The sequence below is a fragment of the Pteronotus mesoamericanus genome, unplaced genomic scaffold (genome assembly GCF_021234165.1).
Source record: "Pteronotus mesoamericanus isolate MK-2021 breed Mesoamerican mustached bat unplaced genomic scaffold, CSHL_Meso_final contig_221, whole genome shotgun sequence".
In the NCBI taxonomy this organism is placed as follows: Eukaryota; Metazoa; Chordata; class Mammalia; order Chiroptera; family Mormoopidae; genus Pteronotus; species Pteronotus mesoamericanus.
Window position 1 is genome coordinate 13,607,209 of NW_026555092.1, and position 21,399 is coordinate 13,628,607.

Consider the following 21,399-nt stretch of genomic DNA (forward strand, 5'->3'; position numbering starts at 1 on the left):
CATTTTAGTTGGGTCTTGAATGTAAGACAAGATTGGACTTGCAGAGGTAAGGATTAGGGTATTTAGAGCGAAAAAAGTGTAAAACAAGAGAAGAGAAGGAAAACAGTGAGATAAGGAGACAGAACAAATTATGAGAAGTCATTGTTGGCAGGAACATAACTGAACAAGTGCTAAGCCTGGACGAGATCAGGTTGGAATTCAACGAGTACTCCAGCTATCTGCATATCGGAATTGGGAAGCTTGTACAAAATACATTCCAAAGAAGATTCTGTTCAGTGGATGTGGGGTGAGGCTCTAGGACCTATAATATTAGCAGGTTTCTAGATTATTCTCCCATGGCCTGTTACATATGTGAGCAAGTACAATAGATCATAGGAAGTCCTAAATATTTAAGAAAATCATTAATTGGCCATGGAAAGCCAAGTATGACCTTTGACCAACAGTAACACGAGAGCTTTAGAACACAACCAAATGGCAGTATTCAAAGAATATCAGCTTAGGGAGAGCCTGCAGGCCAGGCCTTGGACCAAGGAAAGTAGAATGAGAATGGACGAAAAAAGATCAGTGATAGATCAAGGGGGACTGGGCATGTGGGAGGTGAGAAGTGGAGTCAGAAATGACTCAGGTTTCTGGGTTGAGTCACTGCAATTAAGTGTGATGCCATTAAAAGGAAAAAGGAACCTGAGAGGCAAAACAGGTTTGGGAAGAAAAGATACAGGAGCTGAAGTTTCTAAGATACTACACGTGACAGGCTGTGACTACTCTGTTCCTTCAGGCCCCATGACGCCTGGGGGCTACAACATGTGTATGCTGATACTCAGCGCTTGCCCTCACCTGTTTACTTGCTATGTAGTTGCCAGAACACTCCAAGCAGTTATGATAGGCACTGTAACAGATGACGGGCTCTGGCAGGCTCTCCAGGAAAAGCAGCAAGGCTTCAGCTACGGAATGATTGCTAGCAGCTTTTGGCCCACCGTTAAGGAACAGGTGATGCTGCTGCCCATGATTAGGAAAGGGCCCAAGAGTGAGCACATGCCAGAAGTGCTGCCTGCCTGATAGCGTGAAGGGGCCAAGCTGTTTGTTAGCTTAGTTGGGTCCCCCTGAGCTCCTACTATATTGGTTGCTTACAGTTGTAAAGTCTTCTCTATGCAAACTTTAAGAAAAACATGATAGCGGAGAACACAATATCTGATTTTGAGCCTTACAATATTATTCTTTCCTTTCTCCACCTCTTTTACTCACACACACACACACACACACACACACACACAAAGGATACAGAGGATATCGAGGTTATCCATCATTCCAGTATCCAAACAGTCCCTGATTTTCTCAAATTCATTTCGCAGGCCTGGCTGTTGAAACAGATCTTCCTGAAAAAGGGGAGAAAGTCACAAAGTAATTATATTCTCAGAAAATCACCAATGATTTCCTGACCTAGAAATGTAATTGCCAGCAGAGAACAAAAAGAAGCAGTGTAGTGGGGACTCTGAGTCACCCTGGTAGACAATCTTATTTAGGCTGGTGTGGCTAATTCATCTTGCAGGTCTTCCCAGGCATGTTTCCACAACAGGTCTTTAGAATGATAAGTCATCTATTATAAAACTATGGGCAGGGCATACTATACACAACAGTAAGATCCAACATAAGGGAACACTTACAAGTAGCTATGTTTCCTGCAGTATTATTGAGGGATTAATCAGAAAAAGAAAAATCTGAAGAAACTGTATCATTTATAAGATGAAGAAAACTAAGACAGTTCATTGCTTTATGAAAACATTATGGCAATAAAGGTATTTCCGGTAGGCCTAGGGGACTTTATATTTATTATGTGTTTTATAATATGACTTAATGCCATCCAACTGTGTTAGTAATAACCATATGATATGTATTGTTCAAAAGTTAGACTTGAGAAGAACTCCACAGAGAAGGTAGAAGAGCATGGTACTTAAGAATGTGATTTCTATAGCCAAACTCACTGGGTTCCAAACCCAATCCTGCCCATTTATCAGCTTTGGGAGCTTGACCAAGTTATTTAACCTTTCTGAGGCAATGCTGTAAAACACTTAGGACAAGGTTTGGAGCACTGTAACACAATAAATGTGAAGGAAAAAAGTGAAAAGAGTAATATCATAAGAATAGATGCTGCTCTGTCTCACTGGGACCTATATAAATGAATCAGTGAAACTGCCCAATCTGATCTCATGAGGCTTTCCCAAGTCATTCTAGAAATCAGACCTCCTGACTCATGGCCTGGAAATTCCATCTGGTCTCCTGTCTCTGTCTGGCTTGACAACAAGTTAGTCCTCCCATTCCCAGAAGCTAAGGAGAGTTCTTCAAAAGGATAGCAGGCTAAGTGCCTGAGGAGTCTCCAGATGGCTTTCTACTTGGGCCACCCCAGAGGCCAGGGGAGGGAACAAGTTGCACTGGGAAGACCATCCTATGCTAGGCTGTTTCCCTTGGGGATAATCAAGTGCTCTATGTAATATCGCCATCCCACAAGGGTGTGAAACATGAACCTATTTATCCCTCATTCATTCCCTGAGGGAAGAACAGCTTTCCACAGGTTCTCTGGAGTAAAAGCGTCTTACGCCAGAAGTTGTTGGGACTGATGCTGTTCCTCAAGGCAGCCTGGCTTCAATCAGGTCTGACTGCAGAACCATCACCCACCTGCTGGACAGCATTTCGGTATAGGTAATCAACCATCATCCATAGTTCTTTGGGGATTTCCATGGGGTTCTCCAACTGGCTGCCATCGTCTTCAGTCCAGAGTGGCATCAGAGTCTGAAAAAAAGTAAAAAGCGTAAGAAGCCCCACCGATGGAACTTATGCCAGGCTGGCTTCAGGACAACGCATGAGGTGGGGACAACGAACCCATGGAAGAAGGGAAGCATTTCAAGGCCCCCAAGCAAACACTCCACATTCAAAAATGAAACCAGGTGGCACAAAGTACAAAGGTGATTTTTGAGAACTGGGAGTGGATTATAGCAAGAAGTGTCAATGAACCAGGTGAAATATGCCATCAACTTCTTAGGGAAAAAAACCCTGCCTGTAGCATTTCACTGTCAGAGCTAAAAATACAGTGTGGTCCAGTGAAGAGCACAGACTTGGGAGTCCAAAACCTGAATGCAAGGTCTAGGTCCACTGTTAACTTGCCACGTTACCGGTGACAAGTTACTCTCCTTATGGGGCCTCTGTTTTCATCTATATAATGGAGAGGATGGTGTTCAAGAGTACCTAAAAAAAATGCATGAGTGGGAGAAGCATATGTTGTACCAAAAAGAGGCTCCGAACTAGTTCCCTTATACTGGTATATGCGCTACCAAAACAAGCACAATTCCCTTGTATTAGAACTATCTCCATAGGAGCCTCTGTGATCTCAGAAAATTTAGTTTGGGATGATATACCCCCACACGATGATTAAAACCCCACCCCCTAAAAAAAGAGGAGTAAGATTATGGGCCAGGGAACCTTCATTATTATCCTATCCATGGCTGAGTTTCTCTAAGGCACTGTATATGAATGACTGAGAAGCATGGCTACATTTTGCAGCTGTTCCCATCAAGTGGTAGACTCTCTTCCTGCCCAGAACTTGGGCTGGCTTCAAAATCTGCCAGTCTGATTACAACTGCACAAATGACCCTAAGCAAGACCAGGAGGAGAGACATGTGGGAAACTCAGAGTCAGGCGAGGCAATAACTTGTTTTTAATCATTAAAATTCCTGGGTGGTTTGTTACATAGCAATATATAATTGACACAGTAAGCCAGATCTAGGGAGGCTGAAGAATTCTCAGGTCCCTGGGAAGTTTGACTGGCATGGCTGTTGCACAGTACTAGATTTTTCCTTGTGGCATGTCACTCACCAGCTCTCTAATAGTTTCAAGCGGCAGGTCCGAGACTGGCTCCCTCATGTAGCACAAGGTATGAATGGGAGTTCCGAAACAGCTGGGTAAGTAGTTCCCAGATACAGACAAAAAGTAATCTTTTCCCCTGTCCAAGTGCAAAACGAGAATGTCCTCAATTTTGTCTTCACCGGAGTTGAGCTTTGTAGCCATGGTCTTATTTACAAATACCTCCAAGTCAATCTCAATGGAAGAATCTGCAGAAAAATTTAAAAAGTAATGTTGGCTGGTGGAAGGCCAAGAGAGAAGGGGGAACAAAGATAGAAGGGAAAGAGAATCAGGTTTAAAGGGTTAGGGAAAGAAAAAAAGAGGAAATAAGAGCCAACCAAAAAGTATAAAAGTATTTATGTGCTCAGCACTCAGAAGACACATGAACAGAGGTCATAGTCCAAGTGGGAATATGAAAACAACAACCAAAAACATGTGAATAGGCAACTGCTATGGAATTCAAGTTCTAAGTAGAAGAGCTCAAACTAGAAATTATTAATACACTAGGGAGGCGTGGATCAAAGAGCTTGCCCTAAGCAAGGTCAGATGAAGGCACCTGATAAGTAGAAAATATCATGAAACTCTCAGCCTATGAATTGTACACAAAACAGGCTTAATTCTTCTGCCACACACCACAACGTAGAATGCAAAGGAGAAGTTACAGGGCCAGATATAATTTTTGGATTACCACCCATTATTGTTCCCCACAAGAGCAGATACTTGGGAGTTGATTATGGTGAGGCAGACAGTGAAAATGGTTCTTTTAACAGCAGCTCCTGAATCACAGCAATCTCAGGTTTCTCCTTCTGTGAAATTATGGAACAAATACATGACTGAGAATGCTTCTGATGCACAACTCACTCTCCTCACTATTTTATATTTTATATATGGGTGATTCATCCACAGCACTTTTAAAAAGTTTCAAGCAGACAACAAAACACTCAGAAACAGGAAATTTATATCTGGAAAATGAGCAAAGATAGGGTAGAGTGTCCCTCAAACCAGTAACCAGGAACCTGAAAACAGAGGCCTTACCTGGCAGGAGGAATCCTCTGCTGGGGTTGACATTCAGCCATGGCTTACAGTAAGATTCTTCATCAGGCTTGTTGATGAATTCAAACTGACATGGTACTTGTCCATTATGAATTCTAAAGGATTCCACTTGCAATTCCATGTACTTCACATCCTGAAAACAGAACTGGGAACAAGCCCGGGACCTATCAGACCATTGCCCTCTTCTCAGCAACCTGTCCAGACACCCAGTGAGAGATCCTTGCCCTTTCTGGAAAGAAAATGAAGGACCACCTCTTTCAAATCATGTTTCTGCTCTATGTATTTACCTAGGAGGCCACAACTACCACTAAAGACCAGCTGTCTATGTTTAAACCTCAAAACTCCAAGAACTTATGTTGTTTTATAAACAACTTCCTAAAGTAACCAATGTGTACATCTTCTATACCCAAAAACCATTTCTAAGACACCCTTCACAAATTCTGCCCCAAACATGAATACCAAGCTTATCATTCCAAGTAGCTGGACATCTAAGATATTAAAAATATTCTACCATAAATCCCCATTTGATTGACTTCCTGGTATTGTCTATTCTGAATAATCAATGCTGTGGCTCTTTCCTGAAAAACCTTTGGCCCTAACTTTGCTTCTCCCACTGCCCACTGCTTTTCTATACTGCCTTCCCTACCATCAACTCATGTGTACCCAAGATATTCAGACTCAGTTTAAACTCAAAGAAAGCGTCAGTGGGAAGACAAATGCAATGAAAGAATATACACCAGTTTTACTAAAATCAAACAAAACACATTTGGGATCACCTAGGCCATTATTTAACTTATAGGTGGCCCATGTGTGGGTGAAATAAAAAAGCCTCAAAAGGTTAAAGGCTTCTGGTTTAGAATAACAGGAGATGAACATAATCTAAACCAACAATCCCTCCCTTCTCATCTAGCACCATCAGCCTCACCTTATCTAGAAGCGGCCTATCAAGAAAGACCAGAGTCTAGTAGTCTGATGGGTACCTCCCAGAATTCTGAGCCCTAGTAGATGAGATTTAAGCTCTATGAATAGAAGAGGCTGATGCTGACATTCTTAATGTCTCCTTCCTACCTCTCTCTTGGAGAGGGACACAGAAGGAATGTTGGCATTCTCCATCTTATCCAGGGAGCGAACAATCTCCTCCAGAGTCTTCCGGTAAAGCTCTTCATTTATAACTCTCACCTGGAAGGAAACATCAGCGACTGAGCGCCATGACTTGTGCCCATTTCCTCTTTATCTGTATAGAGGACATTCCCGGCATTGGGAAACAGACAGCAATACAGAGAGTGTGACTAAATAGATTTCATTAATCAACAAAGAACCCTATTAACAATAGAAACAGAAGGGTCTCGCAGAAGCGAAAGAAGATGGGGAGTGAAAGTCTTGTTGGTGGTTCTCCCAGATCTCGGGACCAGGCAGAAAGATGCTCAGTACCTAGCTCTGCTTTGCTTGCTGCTGCCAAAAAGCCTGCAGCAAGAAACTTCTCTAGAACTTTGATTTAAAGTGGTGTTTCTTTAAAAACAAAACAAAACAAAAACAAAACACAGTATTTCTCAGGCTTTTTAAACCTGTACTCCACCAATCAAGATTTTGTCAGGTTTTCTCTTTTGTATTTTGAATTACAAATGCATTTTTGTCACTTTCCATTAATAGAACTTTAATTATAAATTCATTAGCTTTTTTCACAGCGCCCACACCCTCATGGATGTCGATATGCCTCTACTGGCACCCTTGAGAACTGATAATATAAAGAAACACAAGTCTCTGAAAAAGAGATACAAATAGGGAATAAATGAAAAGATGTTCAACCTTACTAGTAACAAGGGAAATGTAATCTAAAATAATGCAATCTCTTTTCTTTTTTTTTTTTTTAATGTTCAAATACATTTGTCTCCATTTTCCCTCCACCACTTTCTCCTGCCCCACCAACCCCCACCTCCCTCCCTCAATCCTTCTCCACTTTGGCTTTGTCTATGGGTCCTTTATACATGTTCCTTGACGTGACCCTTCCCCTACCTTTCCTCGTTACCTCCCTCCCTCCTCTCCTCACTTTTTCTTTTGGTTCACTATGTTGGTAGGTATTTAAAAGACTGCTAAAACCCAGTATTAGCCAGGATATGGGATAATAAGCTCATACATGGTTGGAAAAAGTGTAAAATGGTAAAAAACTGTTGGGAGGATAACTCAGCAAAATCTAATTTAAAATACATTTATCACTGAACCACTAATTTCACCTAGGAATTCCATTCTATAGAAATTCACACTGGTACACAAAAATATATGCGAAGGGTGGTTACCACAGCACTGTATATAACAGCAAAAGCTTGGAAACAACTTAAATGATCATCAGTATATATACTATGGTTTATTCATACTGTGAAATATTTTGCAGCCCCTAAAAATAATGAGAACCCTGGCCAGTGTGATTTAGTTGGTTGGAGCACTGTCTCATAAACCAGAAGGTAATAGGCTTGATTCCAGATCAGGGCACATGCCTGGATTGTGGGTTCGATCCCTGGTCAGGGTGCATACAAGAGGCAACCAATCCATGTCTCTCTCACATCGATGTCTCTCTTCCCCTCTCTCCCTTCTTTCCCCACTCTTTAAAATCAATAAGCATGTCCTCGAGTGAGGATAAAAAAATAAATAATTAAAACAAAATAAAAATAATAAGGAGGGACCCTATCCGGTGTGGCTCGGTTGGGTGTCGTCCCACAAGCAAAAGGTCTGCAGTTGAGGAGGGAAGCTCTACCTTTAGTGTCATATAAAGATCTCTTAAGACATAAAGTGGGGAAAAAAGATACTCTCAGAACAATATACATAATATGATCTCTTTTACAAAGAAGTAAAAACATCCTCTATGTTATATATAGAATACTGACACACATTTGTAAATGCATGGAAAACTACAGTCTAAAGTAAAGAGGAACTTCCATGTATGTAGAAACATATAGTGGTAGTATGCCAAAGTAATTATGAATTAAATTGAAATTAAAACAATTTTTAAAGGAGCTTCCTCACATTCAAGGGAGGAAGAGGATACCAGAAAGATAAAGGTGGTCTTGGTTATGAGAACCTATTATTCCCTATGGAATGATTCCAACAGGCACCAGTGGCCCACCTACCCCAATGTCAAACTCTGAGCTGACAGGCTTGTGGTCACTGGTCTTCAGGGCCATGTGGCTCTGGTAACTCAGCTGAGTAATGTTCTTCCCTTTCCAGAGGATCCGGTCACACCAGGCAGGAGCACGACACTTCTCACTGAAATGCAAAGTCCACACTGGGGGCCGTCACAGGCACAGCGGCACCCACTGCATGGCTAGCACCCTGTCTCAGCTGGGGAATGACAGGGCAAAGCCTTCCAGTCCATGCAGCCCAGTGATCGGAGGGCGCAGGAGTGATTCAGGCACACCAAAAGATAACATGTATCCTGTGGGTCATCCAAGACACTGTTCAGAATGATTCCCTGCTCCTTAGCCTCCTATGGGGATAAGGTGAGAGTCAAAAGGTAATCTGACAGTAATTACTCTATAATTCTTAAAAAATGGTAGTTAAAATAGGCTCTGAATTCCTACTGCCTAGGTTTAAATCCTGGCTCTACACATGCCTGCCTGGAAGGTTCTTAAATTTTTCTATGCCTCGGTTCCCTGATCTATAAAATGAGAATATTAAATTAGATAACACAAGTAAAATATATCGAATAGGGTGTGGTATACCATAGGCACTAATAAAATATATGAACGACTATGCAATGACCAAGTACAAGCTAAGTTAGTTGGAATCATCTTAACACCCTAGACATAGCATAAAAGTAAATCAGTTGCAAAAATTATTAAGGAACAAAGGAAAAGGCAGTAAAAAAAAAAACAAAAACCAAACATGGAGAAAGGCAAGCTGCTTAATGAGCAGGTACTGAGAGAAAATGTTTAACCCGAGTACAAAACATGGGGACAAAGTCACAGTAAACCTAACTTCTTCTTTAGGCCCATGAGGGCAGGTGCTTCCCTAAGTTTCAGGGTTTCCATTTGCTCAACCCTCCGAAGCAATCTATGACCCACCTGGTATCCCACTCATCGGAGCCAGTATCATACTTATAGGTAGGCTGGAACGTGAGCTCGCCTTCTGTGAAGCCTTCAAAGACAGCCTTTGCAGCCACCTGATTTTTTAGCTATACAAAAGGATAGAAGAAAAAAAAATCAAAATAAAAAGGTCAAACCTTAAATTGGCAGCAGAAAGGAAATCAATTTGAAATTCAAACTCTAGTCCAAAGGGATTAGGCCCATGACAAAGCTACTCTATGAGATCTTGAGTTAACTAACTTCTAGGAATAGAAGCAAGTTAACCTTTCCTTTGCCTTTTGTACAATTTTAAAGGCTTTTATATAAGAGTTACCTACATCCAAGGGACCAGAGTACCATCTTACTGAGATGTCCCCATGAGGATTAGGTACCAACAGACAAGAGTTTTTCCCTTCTGGGTACCAAACGCTTCATCTGTGTACCACAGTTGTTCCAATAACACAGAAATATAACTGTAGAGAAAAAAGTATGGAAAGATACAGTCCAAAAAGCAAAGTGGGGCTTCCATGTATGTAGAAATACAGGGTCTGGTAGAGGTAACACCTGTCTGAGTGTGGTTGGCAGGGTAATAACATGGTTGTAATAATTTATAGTTTTAATTTGAACATTTTACCTAAAATGTCATATGGTGTGCTTGAGTGTGATACTGTTATGTTACCGAATTACATACTTACGATTTTGTAATAAAAGATTTTCTAATAAAAGGGGCATTATTTGTGCCCAACTCTGTATATAGTAGAAATACACGAAACCAATTATGAATTAAATTTAAATTAAAAACCACTTTGAAAAGAAGCTTGTCCAATCGTTATAGGAATCAAAGGAAGCTGTGTGCCTTGGTTTCCCCATTTGTAAATTTTAGAGTCGTAATAGAATCTGCTTCACAGGATTGTTGGCAATGTGGACTGTCAACGTAGAACAGTCCCTGACACATTATAATAATAGCTAGCATCCTTCCTAATGCACTAATTCTATGAGCTCTAACCAAATCACACTCTCAGCAAGAGGTAAAAAAAACACAGGTACTCCTGCTTCTCTGCACCCCCAGCACCCAGCTAGGTACTAAGTGGACTGATGAAAAACTGCCAGCTCTAACGTAGAAGGCAACAATTGCCTAACTCCCCAAAATGTGAATTCCTAATGTAAACTATTAAAGAAAAAGAAACAGGAAATAATAAAAGTTTAAGTATTAAGGTAAGCTGATGCTCCTTAAATGGGTATATATACACCTTAAAACCGCCTGGAAAGCAGAGAACACATAAAACAGGTACTGTTACTTTAGAAAAGACCAAAAGAGAAAGCAAGAGAAGATGAGTATTAAACTCCTGGGAAAATTAGAACGCCTCAGTCCAGAATACAGAGGCAATAAACAGAGAGTTATAGGACAAAACAGACTGGGTTAATGCTGAAATGGGAATTAAAGAGAATAAAAGTAATTTCTCCAAAAAAACAACTGGAGGAAAAAAATGGGCTAATAAAAAGATTGTTACATAGAGAAAGACATAAAATTGAGGGATTTTTTTTTCCTACAAGTGATCTGCACTGGGGAAAAAAGATAACAGAAAGATTTAGACTAATGATTATTAAAAGGGGGCCATAGACTAAAAAGAAAAAGGACCTTAACATTCTGAACAATTCCAATCAGAGGAACAGTTTTTAAATCTGAGGAGTAGCCTGAAGAAAGGCAGAGAGAAACTGATTTCTCTTATCCTGTGAAATGGTCTATACTCTCAGATAGAAATGCTAACCCAAACAATGATGAGAAAAAAAGCAGGTTATCGAACTGATTACCATTGGAAGTAAAGACACTCAGGAAAAAGAGTTGTCATTCAACTGGACAATTCTGGGGAGCAGAAGGAGAGAGGAACAGGAGGCACATTAAAAAAAAAAGGTAAATCATTTAAAATATACTAAGTATCATGACTTCCTGTCAAGATGGCAGTGTAGGCAGACATGGCTCACCTCTTCACACAACCACATCAAAACTATAACTGAAATAGAGAACAGCTATCACTCAACTGTCAGAAATAGAGTTGAATGGAAGTCTGACAATTACAGAATTAAAAAAAACCACATATATCCAGACTGGTAGCAGGGGTACAGATGCAGAACGGGCTGGTCCCTCACCCATGTGTGGTAGATAAAAATTCGGGAAAGGTATCTTGGGAGCGAGGAGTCCCAGCCACACAACAGGCTCCCCAGCCCAGAGTTCCAGTGCCAGGAAGATAAGTCCCCACAACTTCTGGATGCAAAAATCAACAGGGATTGAGTCGGCGGAAAAAACCGCTGGAACCCCAAGTAGTTCCTCTTAAAGAGCCCACAGAAGGACTCAGACTCACTCCCTCTGAGTTCAAGCACTGGGATAGCAGCTTGAAAGTCACCAGTGGCACACAGGAAGGAACTGAAGTGTCTGACATCAAGGAGAGCCAATGCCATCATCCCTTCTCAAAATTCTCACCCCTCCCCAAAAGCCAGCAAGATGGTGCCATATCTGAGACTCCATCAGCCTGCCTCACACTGTTTGACCTGCCTTAGAGATCCCTGAGAGACTCTGCTCACCCAACTTACAGGCCCACCCAAGCTGCTCTTCCACATGAACGGCTGGTGTTGGTTCATGCTTCAGAGCTTCCTAAATCCTCTCAAACAAGCACAGACAGGCTCAGTGAGCCCCAGTCCCAGCACTAGCAGCAGCTGGCCCACATTCACAGCTTGGCCTCACCTGGGAATCTCCAAGCCCAGCACAAGTAGCAGCCATCTCAGAGTGCTTTATAACTCAGGCAGGGTGGCCCCAGGCAAAACACAGGCTGGAGCTGACCTTGGCCTGAACCACCCAGGAAACCCCAGGGCCAGCACACCCCGTGGACAGTTACAGACTGCATCAGAACACCACTACCTTACCCCTGCATAGCTGATTTTCCACAGAGGGTGGAGGTTGGTGGTAAATGGTCGCAGCTGACTGGCCTGGGTAAAACCCTCCCTTTGATCTGCCAATAGCAACCAAGGCTCAACTGTAAAAGTGGGGTATACTCAGACCACACAGAAGGCACACCTTGAGTACCCAGCTTGGGTGATGTGCCACTGGACCCTAGAGGACACCTACTACATTAGGCCACGCTACCAAGACATGGAGTCAAAGCAGCTTTACCTAATATACAGAAACAAACACAGGGAGGTTGCCAAAATAAGGAGGCAAAGAAACATGGCCCAAATGAAAGAACAGATAAAAATTCCAGAAAAAGGGCTAAACAAGACAGAGATAATCAATCTATCAGATGCAGAGTTCAAAACACTGGTTATAAGGATGCTGAGGAACTTAGTGGGGACCTCAGCTCCATAAAAAAGACCCACTTAGAAATGAAGGATTCACTAATTGAAATAAAGAACAATTTACAGGGAAAAAGCAGTAGAGTGGATGACGCCGAGGATCAAATCAATGATTTGGAACATAAGGAACAAAAAAACAACCAATCAAAACAACAAGAAGAAAAAAAGAATTTTAAAAAAATGAGGACAGTATAAGTAGCCTCTGGGAAAACTTCAAGAGATCCAATAGTCACATCATAGGGGTGCCAGAAGGAGAAGAGAAAGAGCAAGAAATTGGAAATCTCTCTGAAAAAATAATGAAAAATAATTTCCCTAATTTGGTGAAAGAAATTACATGCAAGTCCAGGAAGCACACAGAATCCTAAACAAGATGGATGCAAAGAGGCCCACTCCAAGACACATCATAATTAAAATGCCAAAGGTTAGAGATAAAGAGAGAATCTTAAAAGCAGCAGGAGAAAAGCAGTTAGTTACCTACAGGGGAGTTCCCATAAGACTGTCAGCTGATTTCTCAAAAGAAACTTTGCAGGCTAGAAAGGATTGGCAAGAAATATTGAAAGTCATGAAAAGCAGAGACCTACAGTCAAGATTGCTCTACCCAGCAAAACTATCATTTAGAATTGAAGGGCAGATAAAGAGCTTCCCAGACAAGAAAAAACTAAAGGAGTTCATCATCACCAAACCACCGTTGTATGAAATGTTAAAGGGACTTATTTAAGAAAAAGATTAAAACTATGAACAATAAAATGGCAACAATACATATCCATCAACAATTGAATCTAAAAAACAAACTAAACGAACAAGAAGAGCAGAGACAGAATCATGGATACAGACAGTGTTTTTTTGATTGTTGCCAGATGGGAGGGGAAGTGGGGGAACGGGTGAAGAGGTGAGGGGATTTAGAAGTACAAAAAGGTAGTTAACAGAATAGCCATGGGGATGTAAAGTACAGCATAGGAAATGGAGTAGCCAAAGAACTTACACACATGACCCATGGGCACGAACAATGGTGGGGGACTACCTGAGGCAGTGGGGGTGCTGGGTAGAGGGGGACACAAAGGGAAAAATCAGGACAACTGTAATAGTATAATTAATAACATATGAGGTCTGGCACAAATAACACCTCCTTTTTATTACAAAATCTTTTATTACAAAATCATAAGTATGTAATTCTGTAACATAACAGTATCACACTCAAGCACACCATATGACATTTTAGGTGAAATGTTCAAATTAAAATGATAAATTATTACACCCATAATATTAGTCTACCTACCACACTCAAGCAGGCATTACTTCTGCCGGACCCTGTATAATAAAATAAAATAAGATAAAGTAAAATATACCAAGTATCTTGTTTATGAGAAGTCTAGTGCCCTTTTAGTCCCAACTTAAATGAACAAATGTGCACACGCAAAGCAGAAAGAGATAGAAAGAACATGATACTGCTCCCAAGGGAGACTAGGCACCTCTAGGGACGAGCCGAAATCGGGGACAACTATGGAAGAGGGAAATGCAGATGAAAGAAAGCAATGACTAGACATCAGCTCCTCAGAGAAACCTCCGAAGCCAAGGAAGAAGGGCCTGAGAGTTGGGAAGCCTAGCTTTTCTATGCCCTCACAGTGTGGGGACAGCTGCCAGAGAGGACACAGTGGCCATCTGTACCTGGTCATACGCATACAGGGTTTGAAAGGCCTTCTCTTCAATGAGCTTTTTCACTCTTTCCACATCCAGCTCTTCTATCCTGTAGTTGAGGTCCCCCAGCCACAAGATCACACTGTGAGGACAGAGCACAAAGGTCACAGGGTTTAGCAGGGACTTTACCTGTCTTACCCAGCAGGCTTCTCGCGAAAAGCCCTGGAAGCTCAGCCTCTCGGGATCTGGGTGGAGGAGTGATGCAGCTGCTCAGGAAACCTTCCTCTCTTGTCATCCCATTTAATATCATGTCTAACATGCTGCTTACTCAATTATCTTGCTCCAAGTTAATTATAAACTGCCTTGAGTTCTCCTTGACTATTTTATTCTTGTATGGTTGGAAAGATAGTCTAATAGGATCTAAAAGCAAAACAATAATTTACTTCATTCCTGGGAAGAGGCAAAAAAAATCAAGTATTGGGAGTCTTGTCAATCACCCAGGGACCCCTGAATTAGATGATGCTACACCATCGCCTCTGCCCCCATGCACACTCCAGTTCACAAAACACACTCTCAGCCTTTGTTTCTAGACCTGAGTTCCTCTGAAACAAAGCTCAACCTTTACAGGGGAAACTGGGTTTAACAACCACCATAGCATTGGTTGGCTCTTTTTGCAAAGTATGACAGGTGTTTTATTACACCTGATGCTTTGGGGAAAAAGATAACCAAATGCTCCTAGATGACACTGCACATCCCATGAAGTCCAATGCTGCTCTATCAGAAGCCAAGCACCAAGTCATTAGAGAATCTGCATAGCAGTATACACACCCCAAAATAAAGGCAGACAAACTGACATGCAAGTTGCAACCTGACAAACTAGGATGCTGCAGGTTTAGCAGAACGGAAGACACACTCCCTGCTAGGTTCCCTGGAGAAGGAAAGCCATCCTGTAAGCTTCTAGGACACCAGTGAGCTCAAGAGAGTTCCACCATGGCAGCAGGCAGGATGAGAGGCTTGACTCTGTATACTCCCTGGCAGACACCATAGCCCCAGTGGCTTCTTCCTTTTTATAAAAGAAGTGGCACAAGCTTCAAGTGTTAATTTCAAGTCTGAAATTCTAATATCCCTTAAACGTAGACATAGAGGAAGTTTCAGAGATAAACGAAATAAAGAGGATAGACAAAAATTAGCACAAGATGCTCCTAGCAGCTGCAACTATATCTTTATAAAGTTGAGATACCAAAGACTAAGTGAAGCCAGCCAAATCCAGTCATCTTCAATTACATATGCTACTGGACAGAACAGCTATATAAAATGCTAAAACATACTTCAAAAGCCTGGAATTGAGATGCTTACTGTTGGTTGCTTTCCTTGTGTGGTTGTATCGAGGCAGACGCATATTAAAATAAATCTTATATATTTTCGAAGGACAAATGATTTGAGAACAATTCTAGGTCTGCCAGATGGCAAGTTAGGAAACTAAACATTTCCAAAGGACGTGATCCATGTGTAACTGAGAGCTGACCAGAATTCCCACTCCAGCAGTGGGAAGCCTCCCCCAGGTACCTCCCTAACAATATAGAGAGCCCACAACTCTGCACACTGGGAGTGGTGACCCGTTTAGGGTAGTAGCCCAGACTCACTCGTGCTTGTTGATGGTGAGAGGGGGAAGGCTTGGGTCAACCTGGCAAAACTGCATTCGAGAACAGATGTCCTTATAGTCCTGGTTCCTCCTCTCAAACTCTTCTGTGTGGGCTGCCAAGTGAGAATTCACAATGCAGATGCTGGTATTATGGAACTGGAATCTGATCGCCACTCCTCCCTTGTTACCCTATAAGAAAGAGCCCGAAGAAATCCAGTTCACAACTTGATTGTGTCAGTTGTTTAAACCTGCAAACTTTCAAAATGTTTTCTCTTAACTAGTCTTCATAATAATACTGTTAGGTAAATAAAGCAGTGTTACTGTCTGTATTTTACAGGTAAAAAAACAAATCCAAAAAGGCAAAATGACTGGCCAATCTATGGCAAAGCTGTGTTCACTTTCCACTAAATTACAGGAGAGCTACATGCTTTCCCTTCTCCACAGAAAGCTGAGCTCTTGCAGTAGAACCTAAAAGCAGGACTTCAATAGCCTCAAGAAGAAGAAAATGCACATCTTCATCAGCATTCTTTCTTTTCCTTTCTCACCCAATATAGTTTCAGCAACCTATTTCACACTAAATGGGAGAATAAACTAGAGGCAATCGTGCGGAGCAAACACAAAGATCTGTGCTAGCTGGACAAATCAGCCAGCAATTCCCTAAAATATGATTTCTAAATAGTCTGCTCAGTCTAGTCCTGCTTGAGGGTACAATTCACCTTAGAGTACTAGCATTCTCAAATTGGACACATGCAGTCAAGGTATCATGAGAAGTGGGGTCGAAATCTTAGGGATCAAAGTCCTAGCATGCCCAGCACACCGCCAAGAACTCACCATCCTCCCCATGATTCCTGTCCCCACAGTCTCAGCTTCCACTTCTGAGATGTGTGCTGCATGTCCCTGTTTGACATATAACAGCAGCATAATCCCAACCAGTCGGATGAGTTTCACCTGGAACAGAGAGCCAAACATTCAAGTCATGGCATTAAACAAGCTGAAAACAGGAATAAACATCCCAAAGGAAAACTGGTCTCCAAGCTGGTTGAGGGTGTTAACGTATCTCCTTCTCCACACTAGGACTCAGGGTAATCACCCGTTCAACTCACTTAGCATGGTACATGACAACCTGAACAGCTTGCAAGTGCCAAGACTTAAATCTTTCCCACCCACAGATACCTCTTACGGAGTGAAACAGCAGGATAATTAGGGCTGGCTTATGGAAAAATGAAAGATTGTCTTAGAATGTCCCTGCGTGGCAATGTGAAATTCAAAGGTCCCTGACTCCTCTCTTACCTTTGCATACTTGGCATCAGGATGAAGACTCTCTGACACAGCTTTAAACCACTCTTCCTCCTTTGGGGTGTCATGGAAGAAAAAGGCCTCCTTACTCAGATCAAGCTCCTGAAAGCTATCGGGAGAAGCAAGGAGTTAGAGTGGAGAAAGGTAATGTGCAAGGGGACACGTTCTTAGATTGTTCTGGGTGTGTAAATCATAGCTTTCTGGTTAAATTGCAGGAGCCTCAAGAGGGAAAAAGACAAACTCTTAGAGCTGAGGGTCAAAATGGTAAGGAAGTTACCAGTGCTTTCACAGGCAGCAGGCCACTTTCCCTGCAAAACCAGCCTGTGACTTAGTTGGAAGCATCTGCATTTCACATCTGAGATCATGGACTCATACAAGCACCAAGTAGCAAATGGGTCCAAACGTAGGTCTATGCACATCCCAAATCCTAAGCCCTTTCCAATTTACCATACAGGCTTCTTTGCTGCTCCTGCCCCATCAACAGTGCCCAGTGGTAGGAGGACAGAAAAGTGTGAAAAAAAAGGAATGATTGTTGGGACTTTTTTTTTTTAAAAAGCTTACCTTCCTTCCCTGGAAAAAGATGTTTTTGCTCCGTGACTAACAAAGTGTTGAAATGTCTAAGTAATGCAAGGCAGTTCAAGGTGCAGTGATTTTAAGAGGATTACACTAAAAATTCTACACTAGCATGAAAATGCCACGCACATCACTTTAATCATGCCAGAAATGTGTTTACCAGGAGGAAGAGCATCAAACAGAGAGGCAGCAGTAGTTAAGCACCTGTTTATTCTTCAATTCCTTCACCGGTTGTAAAGGCTCGGGTATATAGAGGGATGTGCAAAAGTAGGTTTACAGTTGTGAGTATGTGAAAGTTTATTCTTGTATTATTATATTAATTATTGTATTATTTGCCATACCAACAAGTGTAAACCTTCTTTGGCCCACCCCGCACTCGTGTCCCCATCCTTTCAACCACAGCTCTACGTTTCTGAGAATGCAAAGGTGACTGGAAGAGAAGCACTCACCCTATACAGTACACATCTGGGGCCTGGATACCATGACTTAGCCAGGGCCGGAGGCATTCTTTAGGGGACTGTCCATTCACATTGTATGTTCCCACAAAAAACCTGAATGCCAAAGAGAATCAACCAGTCAGACAGGAGGACTATGGAGACAACAGGGGAAAACATTTTATGTTCATTTCAGTCTCTCTGGAGTAGAATTTTAAAGCATAAAAAATGTCACTTCTAACTTAAACCAACGACTTCAGTCTGCTGTGATATTTGTTGCTTTTGTGATAACTTCAAACAGTACAGGCCCTGTCTGAACATTCCTACTTAGGTTTAACAGCCACTAGAGCTGTAATCCACAAAATGATTCTTTACTCTGTGCATGCTATGGAAATGAAAAAAAAATGAGAAGTACCTTCGTAACTACTTTCAAAAGATAGCAACTGCAGTATTCACCATAATTGACTATTTCTATCCCTAGAAGTAATGTTACTTTGTCTTATGGTCACAATGCAGTGACTTTAAAAGATCTAGCAGGAATCATGCAATCTTTATTCATTTAACTTGCAGTAATCTTGCCTAAAAAGTTACCAAACACTAACTTCATTTTACTAACTTCAATTTAAATCACTTTCTTGCAAGACCCAGAAAGACCACGGGATACACCAACGTCAGGATACTGTTCTTCTTTTGCACCCACACAGCTCTTCGAATATTTCTGTACCTATCTGCAGGCTGTGTCACTCCCACCGTACCACACGCACCACAGCGCCTGGCCAGAAAAGGCCTAGCATTAATGCTCGCTAGTGAAGAGTGAAAGGAATCACTCATTCAGAAAATGATGGGGGAGATTCTGTAGGAGGGTCTGCTTTCAAATCCAGGGTATTGGGGGTGGGAGGAAGTGCTTAAATTTCAGACAGGTGAATGATCGTTTTCCTTTGAAAACAATCTAAGACCCAGTTAGCTACCTGAAGTTCTGGATATAGGTATAGTCCTCTTCTTTCTGCACAAGGTGTGATTTCACTATTGTATCTCGCAGTCCAAACTTCTGCATTGACAAAATATGAGCCTTGTCTGATACTGTGATAGTGGAGGAACGAACCATGTCGGTCATTTCTGACTTGGATTTATTCTGTCTAGAAAAAAAAATTTTTTTTAATCATATTTTGAGGAGTCCTTCAGGATAAAATATAGAAATATAAAACTAAAAGTTTCCACACACAAGCATCTGAGTCACAGACAACAAAAGGAGGCTAAAGTAAAACTTATTTGCTAAAACAACGCTACTTCTAGGTGGAATTAAGTAAACTTATACGTTGTTGATTACATAGTACATTGGTCCAAAGATTTTTATGAAAATAAATTCAGAGTCTCAAATATCCTTGAAGATATTCTAATCTAACCCCTTCATTTTTCAAGTGAGAAAAATGAAACCCAGCATCGATGATTCCTCCAGGTGGATGGTGACAGGGTGCCTCACGTAACAAAACTATGAAACAGTCCAGATCCTCTGACTTGAAAATTCTACCATCTCTATTCCAAAGGAATGATCCCCCCCCCAAAAGGCAATGAAAACTTGTATCTCATTCTTATTTGTATAGTTTTAATAGTAATACTAAAAATTATTCAAATGCCAACTTTAAAGTTAAACAAAAGTTTACATGTACTTAACAGAATCATAATAGCTCCAGAAACTTTTGAAATTCACTTAATGCATTGAGCTATTTGAAGTTATTTCTGACACTAATAAATACCACATAAGTGTTTGATATCACTCTCATCATGTACATACAAGGTGGGGTAACAGCAGGTTTACAGTTGTGTATATGTGAAACATAGAATTTATTCTTATATTATTTATTAGTTACTATATTATTTTCTATATGAACAACTGTGAACCTACTTTGCCCTACCCTGTATTAATTAAGGCCATGTAAAAGTATATCTGTTTGGCCCTGACCAGGTGGCTCAGTTGGTTGCAGCATCATCCCATACACCAAAAGACTGTGGGTTTGATCCCCGGTTGGGGTGTGTATTGGAAGCAACCGATCAATGTTTCTGTCACATCCATGTTTCTCTCTCTCTCCCTACCCCCTCCCAAAAATCAATTAAAAAACAATATCCTCGAGTGACCAAAAAAATGTATCTATATGTACCAAGAACGCTAAAAAGTGAATTGAGAACGGAAGACCAGGCTACACTTTAAGTTCTTGAGTGCAAAATTAAAATACTGACACAAGGAAGTAATATCCTTACCAGAGGTTCTGGTTATGATCAGTAGGGGGAACTATAGTACAGACTAAATATGACAGCCCATGAGGAACAAGAAAGGAGAATATAAAAACGGAAAGAAGATGACTCTCTAAAGTCAGGAAACTCCTAAAATAATAGGAGGGGGAAATTGAAATGTTTCTAATCTTTTACATTTCTAAGGTAGGGTTAGATTGCCAGTTTCGGTTCCTAGATCTGCTACTTGCTAGTCCTAGATCTTGGGTGAGTTACACAACTGATCTTCTCACCTGTTACCTTAGCTGTAAGCAAAGATAATGGTACCTACCTCTGAGGTTAAAATAAGATAATGAGTGTACGTGCATGGTGCCTGGTATACACAGTAAGTGCTCAATAAATATCCAGCATTTCTTAGGTCAGCTTCCCTGGGACAACTTGTTCAATACATCATGCACAGTAATGGTTTCAGTTCTACAGTGAGGAAAATTTCAGTCCTAAAAGGTAGCAATGAGAGGAGAGCTGCCATTACCTTGTGAGCAAGTTTTCTGGTTTATCATGACTCCGGGAGCTTTGGTCCACAAACAGGCTTTTCCCATTTGGCCTCAAATCATCCAAGGGAGAACCACCTAAGGGGAGAGAGAAGGAATTAAAACATACTTACATACACTCTAACATACAGGCCACAGCTTTTCATATCATACTAGGAGTTATTGGCAGTCCACGTATTGCTCAAAAGCATAGAAAAGGCATATGTTGATGCCTGGGTGAAGCTCCCGCAGAGCACACCAGGAGGCGGAAAAAAAGGATTTCAGTTGGATGTCTTTAGTGCTGAAAACAACACACACAGCGAGTCCGACTCCCTTTCCTTAGAGTCAGAGTGCATTATTGAAAAAATAAAGCTAAGTTATCTGCAAACCTAAGTTCTATCACCAGCTCTACTATTTATTGTCTTTTGACTTTGGGCAAGTCACCTAACCTCTCCAAATCTCAGTAACTTGACCTGTCCTACCTTCCTCACAGGTTTATTGTAGGTATCAAATAACTGACATGTGATGTAAGCACTCTGCAACCACACAGCATATTATAAAACATAAGATAGTGCTTTTATTACCACTTACTGCAAAAGAGACTTCAATTCCAAGGAGGAAAAAGGCAAGGGTTAGATACCTAAAATTGGAAAGGGCCTAAGTACCCTAGAGAATGAGAAGAACTTATCACTGTCAACAAAATGCCTTTGAAAACCAAA

General features: G+C 41.3%; 1 protein-coding gene across 9 annotated transcripts in view; it reads right to left on the bottom strand.

The window, feature by feature from the left end:
• The window catches only part of INPP5B (inositol polyphosphate-5-phosphatase B), a 48,548-nt gene that overhangs the window by 1,421 nt on the left and 25,728 nt on the right, over window positions 1-21,399 (bottom strand). For 7 of the 9 annotated variants that reach the window (XM_054572001.1, XM_054571999.1, XM_054571994.1 and 4 more), the window contains 15 exons: window positions 20,683-20,779; window positions 18,893-19,060; window positions 17,940-18,041; window positions 16,912-17,026; window positions 16,453-16,569; window positions 15,623-15,810; window positions 14,010-14,121; window positions 9,000-9,109; window positions 8,067-8,202; window positions 6,013-6,123; window positions 4,927-5,089; window positions 3,865-4,100; window positions 2,671-2,784; window positions 1,280-1,373; window positions 835-962 (listed from right to left, as the gene is read on the bottom strand). In XM_054572001.1, the coding sequence (XP_054427976.1) occupies window positions 835-962; window positions 1,280-1,373; window positions 2,671-2,784; window positions 3,865-4,100; window positions 4,927-5,089; window positions 6,013-6,123; window positions 8,067-8,202; window positions 9,000-9,109; window positions 14,010-14,121; window positions 15,623-15,810; window positions 16,453-16,569; window positions 16,912-17,026; window positions 17,940-18,041; window positions 18,893-19,060; window positions 20,683-20,779 (1,991 nt within the window). The remainder of the gene's footprint in view (window positions 1-834; window positions 963-1,279; window positions 1,374-2,670; window positions 2,785-3,864; window positions 4,101-4,926; window positions 5,090-6,012; window positions 6,124-8,066; window positions 8,203-8,999; window positions 9,110-14,009; window positions 14,122-15,622; window positions 15,811-16,452; window positions 16,570-16,911; window positions 17,027-17,939; window positions 18,042-18,892; window positions 19,061-20,682; window positions 20,780-21,399) is intronic. The other 2 variants (XM_054572000.1, XM_054571996.1) reach the window with 2 other exon arrangements.